At 37.0% G+C, this 12,077-nt stretch overlaps 1 protein-coding gene across 6 annotated transcripts in view; it reads left to right on the forward strand.

Moving 5' to 3' along the window:
• Positions 1-12,077, forward strand: part of Rgs17 (regulator of G protein signaling 17) — a 108,182-nt gene that overhangs the window by 60,178 nt on the left and 35,927 nt on the right. For 3 of the 6 annotated variants that reach the window (XM_010628870.2, XM_010628869.2, XM_033763308.1), the window contains 2 exons: positions 7,040-7,218; positions 10,950-11,093. In XM_010628870.2, the coding sequence (XP_010627172.1) occupies positions 10,975-11,093 (119 nt within the window). In that variant the 5' untranslated portion in view covers positions 7,040-7,218; positions 10,950-10,974. The remainder of the gene's footprint in view (positions 1-7,039; positions 7,219-10,949; positions 11,094-12,077) is intronic. The other 3 variants (XM_010628868.2, XM_010628872.2, XM_033763309.1) reach the window with 1 other exon arrangement.

A 12,077-nucleotide genomic window follows, 5' to 3' on the forward strand; every position in this document is an offset into this window, starting at 1 on the left:
AAACTTCCACATTCATTATCATCAATAATCAGTATTTAGTGTACATCTGCTATAGTCAGACAATGCCATGAGATTCTAGGAAAACACACACATTCCTTCTTTATAAGAATTTTATAGTCACACTGAACTACAACATCTAAACAAAAATGGAAAGAATAATAGTGTTCAGGGCTCAAGGATCAACAATATGACCTAGGAGATTGTGGAAATTGATAGAACAGTGATTCTTTATCTACCTCAGTTCTATTTTGAAGAGAGCAGTCAGCTTGGGCAATTCATTACAAGGACAAAGACCTCACAACTAAGAGAAATTTTTTTCAGTCTAATTATTCATGCACATCCCTGAAAGTCAACCTCTTTCAAACAGTTAGTCAGACTTGTTTTGAAAGTCCAAGAATGTTTGGCTTGGAACTCACCTCACAACAAATTGTAGATCTTATCTGAATATCAGTCAGAATTTTCATAGTTAGGATCTAGAGTCCCTCAATGACTTGTACTCATCAATCCATCTTCTAACACTTGGGGTCTCATGAAACAAATTTATATTCTTTTTACACAGAATTACATTAAATATTAGAAAATTATGATTCAGATTATTTTTCTCTAGAATGAATGCTTGCCTTAGCTAGAAGTAGTGCTCTTGTGAAGGATTAGTTAATTTAAAAATTTTTTCTCCTTCCAGTATTCTGAATATGTTTCTTAAATTGTTGTGAACCAGAATTGAACACAACTTTTAACCAACCCAGAGAATATCTATCCTCATTACTTTCAGTAAGCATCCTTCTATTAAAGTATCCCAATTTTCCATAACTTCTTTGTTTTGATCACACTCTTGGTTACTACTTAATTTACTGTTCAGTAAATTACTTAGAATTTTGAATATCCCCTAAATAAGCCATGTTTCTCCCATCCTAGTCTTACATCATTGTCTTTAGACCCAGATTCATAATCATATTTCTCTTTCTAAATATTACCTTGTTTTATTTGGCTCATTGTTCAAATTGTAAGATGATTTTATTATTATATCTGATCCAAAGGAAAGGAAAAGATGTAACAGTGAAATTGTGTACAGCTAGAAGTTGGATCAGAATTTTATTCTCATTCCTTGGAAAATACAAATAATTCATGATGGAGGAATGACCTTCTCTGATCTCTATACTAATTTGTAGATTTTCCTTATTGTTATTTTGCTTGAGTTTTAGGTGGAGAGTGATTATGCTAGGACAGTTAGTTCCATTACAGCATTCCCAGCACCTCACTATCGTTATTTAAGGACTAAGCGAACTGATTTTAGAGATGGCTGGTGTGAGAGGAGCATTGTGGGATGCCAGCTTCACACTCTGCCTGGAAGGTCTACCCTGGATCCTGGGCCCTTTTCAGGCCTGCACTGCTGAGAACATCTAAAATCTTACCTACACGTACATACTTCTTTGAAAAGGAGGAAACAGTTTCCTATGCCTGTGCTGTCAAATTAAAGGGTTTCTATACCATTTTTCTCTGCAGCAAGTTAGAGAAGAGGAAAAAAAAAAAGAATTTCTTCCACATATGCAAAAGTGAGAGTGTCAGGCCACCATTCTATCTCATTTGCATAACCTTTTTCTAGTTTTATTGATGACGTTAAGAAAATTGGTTTTGCTTAAAACTGAATTTGAACTCTAGAAAAGAGAAACGACAGTCTTTAGATTTTCAGTTCTGTAGTAACTGATAAACCTCAGCCAATTCCCTGTTTACACCACTCTTTACAGTTGCACACAGGAAATAGATACACATCAAGGCTCCAGGACTGACCACCCACGGCCAGAGGGCAGGCTGAGTTCTCAGTGCAGACTGTGACTTATAGAGGAGCTGGCTCAACAGTTTCTAAACTGTACTCTTAAAGAGTATCGCTTCCCAGTTTCTGTGTCTAATTCTTTGGATGATGCAGCTATGTAGGAAAATGATAGGACACTGTTTTACAACATAGCCATATGCCAAGAGGCCCAGGAGAAGTTTAGACTTGAACACAGATGAGATGTTGAGCTGATGGTATTCAGGGATGTATAAATCAGGCAGGAAAATAGAAGCAATCTGCCCCGAATAGTATGAAAATCTACACAAAAGAATCAGTGAGTAGGATTATTTTTTCCACAAGGAAGATGTTTATGGCACAACACACACAGTTACTTCAAAAAAGCACAAAGAAAGCCTTTGCTTTTGATCTTTTTCCTACCAGCCAGAAGACATACAAGATCTTGCAAATCTAATGAATGTTCATTTCTCTCTACAATGATTTCAAGCAACAATGTCTCTAGAGACAGCCTGAATAAATAGATATCAAAGATGAGAATTACCTCCAATATTTTCAGTTCCCTATTTGAAGTTGAGCGTTTAATAGTGAAAAAGTTAAGATATTCAATGCTCAAAAAAGCTATTGGATCTTTCTGTAAATGTTCAGGGCATGAATAAGGACTCCTGTGTTGTATTTGTGTGTGTGTGTGTATGCGTGTGTGTCTGAAGAAGAAAAAAAATAAAAGATATGTACAAAACATAACAAAGCAAATACTCCTATGCCCTGTGCTCCAAGTAAATAAATATTAATTTTTGGTTTTGCTTCAGATCTTTATAAAGAAATGATCAGATAAAATTGGAAACCCTTCTCCGATAACATTTCCTTCCTTACCTTCCCAAAACACCCTGTCATGGATCCATTTCATGCTCTTACAACTTTCCTAAATGTATTATCCCAATAACTAGGCATTATTTTGTACACTCATGAAAATTACGTTAATGATACTATATCTAATAATTGTCATTACTTTTTTCATTCAGCATCATTTTTGAAATCTCAAATTGGCTCATACAGATATATTGCTTACTTTAAGTGCTGTTCAGTATAATTTTATTCCTGAAAAGAATAAAATGTGGTTGCATCTTAGCTTGGGCCACTTTAACAAAATACCATCAACTAGATGGCTTAATCAGAAATGTAAATTTACTTCTAATTGTTTTAGAGGCTGGATGTTTGAGATCAACATCCCTTTATAAGGGCACTAAACTTATCCACGAGAGTTCCCTCCTTGTGACTTCATTATCTCATAGGCTTCACCTCAAATATTATGACACTGAGTATTACATTTCAACACATGTATTTGGTGTGGACACAACATGCCATCCATAACATTCTGTTGTTGGTTCCAAAATTCATGTTTTTATGACATGAAAAATACATTCATTCCATCCCAATATCCCCAAAAGTTTGAGCATCAATTCTAAAATATGAAATTTAAAGACAACAGTCCATCTATTTTCTTTCTTTTTTTTTTTTTCGTACTAGGGATTGGCCACTGAACTGCTGAGCTAAATCCCCAGCCCAAGTCCATCTATTTTCAAAATTAGACACAAGTGAGATTCGAAGTACAATTCATGTTCAGATAAAATTCCTCTCTGTGAACCTATAAAACCAAGGAACTTATGTATATGCTGTCAATTTATAATGGTGCTCCAGACCCACTGAGGAGAGAGCCCAGATTTGGACACACTATAGTGAACGCCTCGCCCCTTCACCAGTGTGTGTGGGGGGGATCAATGTGTTAGGCAGGTGTCTGGTACCACAGCTCCTGGCTGTCCTTCCCTCATAGCTTTGGTGACAGTGATCTAGCCTGTTAAAAACAATGCTATCTATGCCCTGCTTGCCCCCACTTTTGAAACCCACAAAGTAACCTTCCAGACTTCTGAATCACCTTTGGGGTCATTCTTAGCTTGCCTCAGAGAGTAGAGCACAGCACCAGCTAGATAGCTCCATGGTCCTGTTCTGTAAAATCCAAGAAATCTGACGACCTTCATTCCTTTTTGTCTACTTTCCCTTCCTTTTAAAGTGTCAGTTTCTGGGCTTAGGCAGCTGATTAAGTTTATGGTTCATCCATTTACTGATCTTTGTATCAAGCCATGCCCTGGCATTGTCTTAGGCACAAGTCTTTTCAACTGTTGCAATGTGAGTAAGCTGAAAATTTTCCTGGTCTTTAAGATCTGGTTCTTTTTAACCTAATTATTCTCTCTTTAAGTCATTTTGCTCTTCACACATCTTACACTAAGCAGTCAAGGGGAAACAAAGCCACTCTTTCACACTTTGCTTAGTAATATCCTCAGCTAAATATCCAACTGTACTGCACACAGTTCTAATTTCCAAAAAAACACTAGAACATAAACAATGCAGCCAGGTTTCTTGCTACTTTAAAAAAGGATTGACTTTTCTCCACTGAACAAAATGGAAAAAGGGACAAAGTTAATGGACAACTAACATATTCTTCATTTTCATCTAAGATCTCTTCAGGGTGACATTTAGTGTTCATATTTCTATTAACATTCTGTGTGCTATCATTTATGTATTCTCTACAAAGGAAGCTTTCTCTGTAGTTCTCTTCTTTCCTTTCTGAGTCATCACCAAAACTGCCTTTAAAAATCATGCTAATCATGGTTTCTTCCACCACGTGCTTCAAAACTGGCAGCCTCTGCCTATTGCTAAGTTCAAAAGTTACTTGTGTATTATTTGTGATGCCAGAGGGGCCAGGGATTTAGCTCAGTGGTTCTGCCTCCTATCTCTCGGGCACAAGGTCCCAAGTTTGAACTCCCGTACCAAAATAAATAATAATAATAATAATATAATAAATATTTGTGATGCCAGAGCTTCACTTCTCAGTACCAGTTTTTGTCTCAGTCAGAAAGCAAAATACTATAAACAGTATGACTTATCAACAACAGAAATTTCTTTTTGTTTTTGCTTTTTTCCTTGCAGTACAAGGGACTGAACCTAGGGCCTTCATACTGTGCTACATCCCCATGCTTTTTAAAATTTTTTGTTTTGAGAGATAGTCTGGATAAGTTGCTAAGTAGCCCTGGATGAGCTCAAACTTTTGACTCTTCTGCCTCAGCCTCCCGGAATGCAGGGGTTACCCATATGCACCACAATGACTGTCTAACAGAAATTTTTCTCTCAGTTCTGGAGTTTCAGTAGTCCAAGATTAAGGTATCATGCCTATGTGGTGACTGATGAGGAGCCCTCTTCCTATTTTACAGTAATTGCTTTCTGCTTGTTGTGTCCTCATATGGTGGGAAGAGAGTGAACAAGTGCTCAAGCAATCCTGAAAAATAGACACACACAGCCTAAATCCCTTCCAAAGGCTAGGTGTAAGAACCATCATGCTAGGCATTAGATTTGAGCATAAGAATTTTGACATGATACAAGCATTCAGTCCAGCAGGTTATTTCCATTGTAAGTATTAAGTGAAGTGTAATTAATGTCTTCATATGCAATTGTGTAATAATATAAACATGCAAGTGGAATTTGTCCTAGATTATGTGTACTGTTTTTAGGTTTACTGAGTATTATTATTTAGAGAGATTTATCAGTTTACATTTGCTCCATCAGTGTATGAGAGCTTTTCATTATGTGTCTATAACACCTGTTTTTTATTTATTGGAAGTTTGTGTGTTATTATTTGGAGATGTAATTTTTGCATAGAAATTTAAACACCTCAAGATGATTTTGAGTAGCCTGTCATTTCTCAATGATGTAGAAACATTCTCTAATTTAAGCCATGACTACATTCTGTTGGTTCACTTTTCTTTCCCATGACATTAATATTTTCATAGTTTAGTATTATTGATGCCTAATGGACAAGGACCCCAATTTCCTAGCAGTGCTTTACTTGTATTTGCCTTTTATTCTTTCAAATACATTTTAGCATACATTTATTAAGTTCTGTGGATGATTCAATTAATGTTTTATCACAAACATATCAAATTGATAAAATAATTTGGGAAAATTAGCATTTTAAAGATTTCAGTTTTCTCCCACAGGAAAAAAAAACCCTGTCTATATTCAAGTCTTATTTTATGTTTTTGATAGTTTCATATTTCCATAAGGGTCTTGTTCAACTTTTGTTAGACATTTCTCTTTCTCATTTTGCTATTCATTTGAATGATGCTTTTCTTTTACATATTCTAATTGCTACTAGTGTATTAGAAATGTATTGATTTTTGAAAAGGGTGTATCCCTCTTGAGCTATTCTGATAATTGTTGAATCTCTGAGAATTATTTTGTAGATAACCATATCACTTATAAACCATAACAAAAATTTATTTTCTTCTTAAATTCTTTTCTTATGTCACTGCATTGACTAGGAAATTCATAATTTTGAATGTTGGATGTGAAAGAGCTCACTGTCTTTATTTTATTAGTGAGAATACTTGTAAAACTCCTCATTCTAGAAATATTTATGAAGGGCTGGGATTTAGCTCAGTGGTGCTGTGCCTGCCTCACAAGTGCAAGGTCCTGAGTTTGATCCCCAGTACTGAAAAAAAAAACCTGTACAAATATTTATGTGAACTTCCTATGTGCCAAGCATTGTTACAGCTATGAACAAAGCAAATCTTGCGTTCAGAGACCAAACATTGTTACAACTAAGAAAAAAACAAACAAAAATCATACCTTCATAGAATTTACTTTTCACTGGTTAAATAAATATGTAAAACTTGTCAGATTGCCAGTGATAGTGCAGAAGGTAGAAAAAAGCTAAATAGGAAAACGTGCTAATCATGCTGGGGATGGAGTGAAGGAGTTTTTATTTTATTTATTCTTTTTTTTTTTTTGGTACCAGGGATCGAACTTGGGTCCCTGCACTTGCAAAGCAGGCGCTGGAACCACTGAGTTAAATCCCTGGCCCTTGGAGTTGTGATTTTAAATAAGACAGTCATGGAAGGTTCCACCAAGAATATAACATTTGAATGAAGACATGAAGGAGTCGAGCTCCGAATGTAAAACAAGTGCGGAGGCCCCACACATGAGGATACCAGACAGGGTTGAGGGAGCAGCAAAGCAGCCACTGTGATTTGAACAAAGCGAAGGAGGATAAGAGAAAAGATCTATTCCGACAAGAAATTAAGGACTGCATTGCAGAAACACTGCCTGTGACTCTAAATAAGATGAGAAGCCTCTGGGAGTTTTTGAGCAAATTCAGGTGGAATAATACTTGTTAAAATTGTCCGACTTATGTTTTAAAAGGCACACTCTGGCCACTGTGTTGAGAACAGAATGGAATGGAACGGGAATGGCAAGACATGGGGAGTGGTAGAAATCGAAGGAGTGGAGGCCTCACATTTGCTGATCTGCTGACATGGGATACAGATAAAATAGAGGAATCACAGATGAGTCCAAGGCCTTTCATCTGAAAACTTAGAAGGGTGAGCCTTTTTATTCACTGGAATTGGGAGAACTGTGGTAAGAAAAACTTCTTGGAGAAATGTAATGGAGTTGGATTAGACTATAGTAGATTTCCAAAAGCCAAGAGGAGGTGTCAAGTAGGTAGTTGGATTATGAGTCCTTATTTCAGGAAAGTCGTCTTACTGGATATGTAAGTTTGGTAATTTTGTGCAGAAAGCTAGTAGATCCAATAAAATGTCTATAATTTCATCAAAGATATGTTAGAGATGAGTTCTTGGGATAGATTACTGGGCTCATACAAACTTTAAAGGGAAACATGAAAAGGGAACCCCCAAAGGAGCAAGAGAAGTAACCAGTGAGACTAAAGGCAAACAGGAGATAGCGTTACCTAGGAAGGCAGGGGAAGAGTACTCATTTCGAAGAGAATAGAGCTGTCTTTGTGGCTGTTATCAGTTGGGGCTACCAGAATAAAAGGCCATAGACTGGAGAGTTTAAAAGCAATGAAAATTTATCTCTCATGGTTCTGGAGGCCAGAAGTGTGAGATAAGGGTTGGAGGGACACATTTAGTCCACTGCAGTGTCATACTATGGCCCATGTCTTAGTTTGTTCTCTGATCTATAACAGAATATATAATTCTTGATAAATTATAAAGAGAAGCATTTTAGTTTGGCTGGTAGCTCTGGAACCTGGGAGGAAATTCATGATCTTCTAGGCTTCTGGGGAAAGTCACATGTTGCTTTAACTTAGCTCAGAAAATGGTGGCAAGCAGGCAGTGGTGAAAGAGGGAGAACATATGGGGGACCCCTGCTCTATAGCAACCCACTCGTGATTGCTAACAAACTCTCGTTGGAACTACATCAGTACATTCATGAGAGTAGAGCCCCCATGTCCTGATTACTTCTTACGGGTCCCACAACCGCTTTCCACCATCACACTGCAGAATTAAGCTTCAGTATGAATTTTGGTAGGAAAAATCATATTCCAACCATAGCAGACCAGTAGAAGATGCCAACATGACTCTTTAATTTTAATATCAAAATTAGAAACATTGTGATATCTATAAAATCAGTTTCAGTTTAGGTTTCTAATTATGCCATCTTAAAATTGGTTCTTGATTATTTCCAATTAGGGAGACATATGGTTTTGTTTTAGCCAGCCATTAGATTCATTGTCATATTTTTTAAAACAATTTCAGTGCTTGTTAATATAGTCTGACACCTTCCACAAATTTTGTCTTCTGACTGGAGTCCAGAAAAACTTTTATAATTCAGTAGCTCATCAAAAATAATCTCCACTATTAAATTCTTATTTAGCTGGATGTAACATTGTAGAATGACTGTTATTCTCCCATAGTATTTAAAATGCATTCTCCCTGTTGCCTGCCTCCATTGACATTGAATACTGCTCATGAAACGTCTACTGTCAGTCAAAGTGTTACTTCTTTTGGGTCAATTCAGTTTTTTTTCTTTATCTTGTAGAACTGTGGTTTTACTGTAATGTTGATGCATTTGGTTTTATTTTTATTTTTCCTATTCAGCATATGGTGTGCTCTTTCTGTGTGAGTTTTTGTTTTGTTTTGTTTTCTTGCAATTGTGAGAAGTTCTCAGCCAGTTTCCCTTAAAATACCACTTCCCTGAAAATCTGTTAATTCTCTCCTTATCATAAAAAGCATGTTGGTTGCCTGCTGGAGCCCTTCAGTAATACTACTGTACTTGTTTTGATTTGCTCACGCTTCATGTATCCATCTACACTGCATTCTGGATAGAGTCTTTGACTCTTGGTAGAGTCATACTCTCTTTGGGGTAACTTCAGGAGGATATTATTCCATCAGAATCTTTTTAATAATTATATATTTTCCATTTCAATTATTTATTATGTCTATTCTTATTTCTTATTTGTCTATTCTTGGGTTTTTTTTTTTTGTTCCTTTGGTTGGTTTTTTTGGTACTGGGGATTGAACTCGGGTTCTTGCACTTGCAAGGCAGGCCACCGGACCGCTGAGCTAAATCCCCAGCTATTCTTGTTTTATAGTATCTTATTTTACAATTTAAATGCCATTGTTTCCTTTATTACATTATTTAACTTAAATTTATGTCAAAATACTTTTAGGTGATTCTCTTATTTCCAATTGACTCAGAGAATACTGAGCTCAAATTATTGAGTTGGCTTTCTATTTTCTATATAGTCTGTTTACCTTCTAATGTGGAGTTCTCACTCTCCCTTGCCCTTCCTAATCTGGTCTTTTTCATTTGTCTCCACTAGTCACTCAAAACCCTCAGTCCTGAAGCAGATGTTTCATTTGTATCTTGGGATTCCTTCCAACCAAAAATGGCTTTGGAGATATACCTGGCTCAGTCACTGCACCACTGGGCTCCTTGGTATAGGTCCTACCTGGATGGATCTCTCGCATCATCGGTCTTCAGTAGTTGGGTACCATTGAATGGTTAGAGAAAGTGTCTCTGATACCTTTAAATGAGTGGTAGAACTGCAGCCCCTGATTTCATGCAAGTAGCTTGGAATCGGCCTCCCATTTCTCATGGTAGAGCAGTTTACACCTCACAGGAGTGGGCCTTTCCTTCTGTTTCTGTACATGAATCATAAAAGTGACTCTGGCTTTAGCCCCTATTTATCTACTACTGATGTTTAATGCTTAGTGCGTAGTCTAAAGAAATGTTTAGTTTTTAAGAATATACTGTTCTTTAAAAGTACTTACCATTGTATTCAGAACTGAAAATAGAATTTTAAAAAATGAGCTCACGATGGCAAAATGACCTGAAGCATATTATAGCTTTAATTAATGTTCCTCTAAGTCATAATATGACAATATGTATGAATGAATTATTTATATGGCGTATTTACCAAAGGTATCATTCAATAGAATTTATTCCTATTTCTAAGAGTTTATGCTAAATCTGATAATATTATGCTAAAATACACTTTTTTAGCTATATTATAGTCCTAGATCAAGGCTGATTCTCTAAATAAGGGCAACTCATTTGCTGGTGAGGTCGTAGATAGTGTATTTGTATCCCAAGATTTTTATCTGCTCTGATACACCAATCCTGCCAAAGTAATTCCCTCCACTTTTATGGCTTTTTGTCTTCCCCCAATTTTCTTTTAAATAAAAATAAATTTTATAGGATGGAGAAAGGAAAAATTATACCTTGTGAAAATGTACTTTTAACCAAAAGTAAGGTCCATTATGAATGGACCTTCAAAGTTAGGTCCCTGGGGGGTGAGTGCAAAACGCCAAAAAGGAGACAAGTGTTTTAAAAGGAGGAGCAAGGGCACCAAACACAAATTTGACCTTCCTCACCATGTTAATATAGTTAGAAGCTTCACAGCAATGATTTGTAAAGCTTCATTTGCCTCACCATAAACATCAGCTTATAAATCAGTCATATGAACCCCATAATCATTAAAGGCACTCATAAAGGAAAGCATATTTAACCACCCTTGAGTAAAGAAGGAAGTTAAAAATAAATTTTCAAATCTTATCATGTTTACCATGACCGATGTTTTTGATTTTATGTGGCAGCATTGCTATATAAGTTTCTGCAGCAGACAACAGTAGCACTTTATCGCCAAAGTTTGCAGGATATGCTCCCAATGTTTTTCCCCCTGAGAATCTTCAGTTTAACTGCTAAAGCCTACCGGTTTCACCTTTCCTTAAATTATGCATCCTTCAGCATAGGCAATTTCTCCTTAGGGCCATTATGTCATGCCCTGTGGTTTTCTCTCTTCTTTCAGCCAGTTGGGTCCGGAAGTAGCTGACATGCGAAAAAGACAGCAATCACAAAATGAAGGAACACCTGCTGTGTCCCAGGCTCCAGGGAACCAGAGGCCCAACAATACGTGCTGCTTCTGCTGGTGCTGCTGCTGTAGCTGCTCCTGGTATGTCATGTTGTGGGTACAGTGACATTTCAGTCAGTGATGGGCCACATACAACAGTGGTCCCTTAGGTTACGGTGGAGTTGAAAAGTTCCTATGACCTAGTGACGCAGTAGCCTTTGTAAAATTGTAGGACCACACTTCTCTCCCATCGCATGTTTGTGGTGCTGCTCAAACAGACAAACCTACTGCCCTGACAGTTATGAAAAAGTACAGCACGTGCAGTTATGTACACTACATAGTACCTGATAAGAAACGATTATAGTACTGGTTTACGTATGTATTACATTATATTTTTTACTATTGTAGAGTGTGCTCTTTCTACTTATTGAAAAACAGGTTCACTGTAAAATTCCGCCGTGTTATGCCAGGAGTAGTCTCACTCTCTCTTGTGTATTTGGTGTCTTGACTGCATCACAGGGCCACCCTGAGTGACTGACCTACAACATCTGGGTTTTTCGACATCCATTCTATGACGTCCCTGCAGTAATGAACTTGCCTAGAAATGCATGTTTCAGATCACAGCCCCATTGTTATTTGACTTACTGTTATATTCATTTGGCAGCTAACACAGTGCAACAGAACTTCAGTATTCCATTTGGTGTTGTAATCCCGAAGAAATTAAGAAACAAGCTTTGGTAGGTCAATAAAACAGTGTCTGATAACAGAAACATGGCAGAGTGCAAAGAGGAAATAGAAACATCTTCTTCAGTATGGTGTAACAGAACTTAAAATAGCTTCTTTTACAAGATAATTTTTGTTATAGGTATATGCCGAGTTTTAAAAATTTGGCATTACCTCAAACCAGCCCCTCTTTAAAGAGAATTTATGAAGCTGGGCGTGGTGGCCCATGGCTGTAATCCCAGCACTCAGGAGGTTGAGGCAGGAGGATCACTGTGAGTTCGAGACCAGCCTGGGCTACATACTGAGTTCCATGTCAATCTCAACTATGAAGCGAGACCCTGCCTCACAAAACCAAAACGAAGA

Source organism: Fukomys damarensis, unplaced genomic scaffold (genome assembly GCF_012274545.1).
Source record: "Fukomys damarensis isolate Sample0158 unplaced genomic scaffold, DMR_v1.0_HiC HiC_scaffold_14, whole genome shotgun sequence".
Classification (NCBI taxonomy): domain Eukaryota; kingdom Metazoa; phylum Chordata; class Mammalia; order Rodentia; family Bathyergidae; genus Fukomys; species Fukomys damarensis.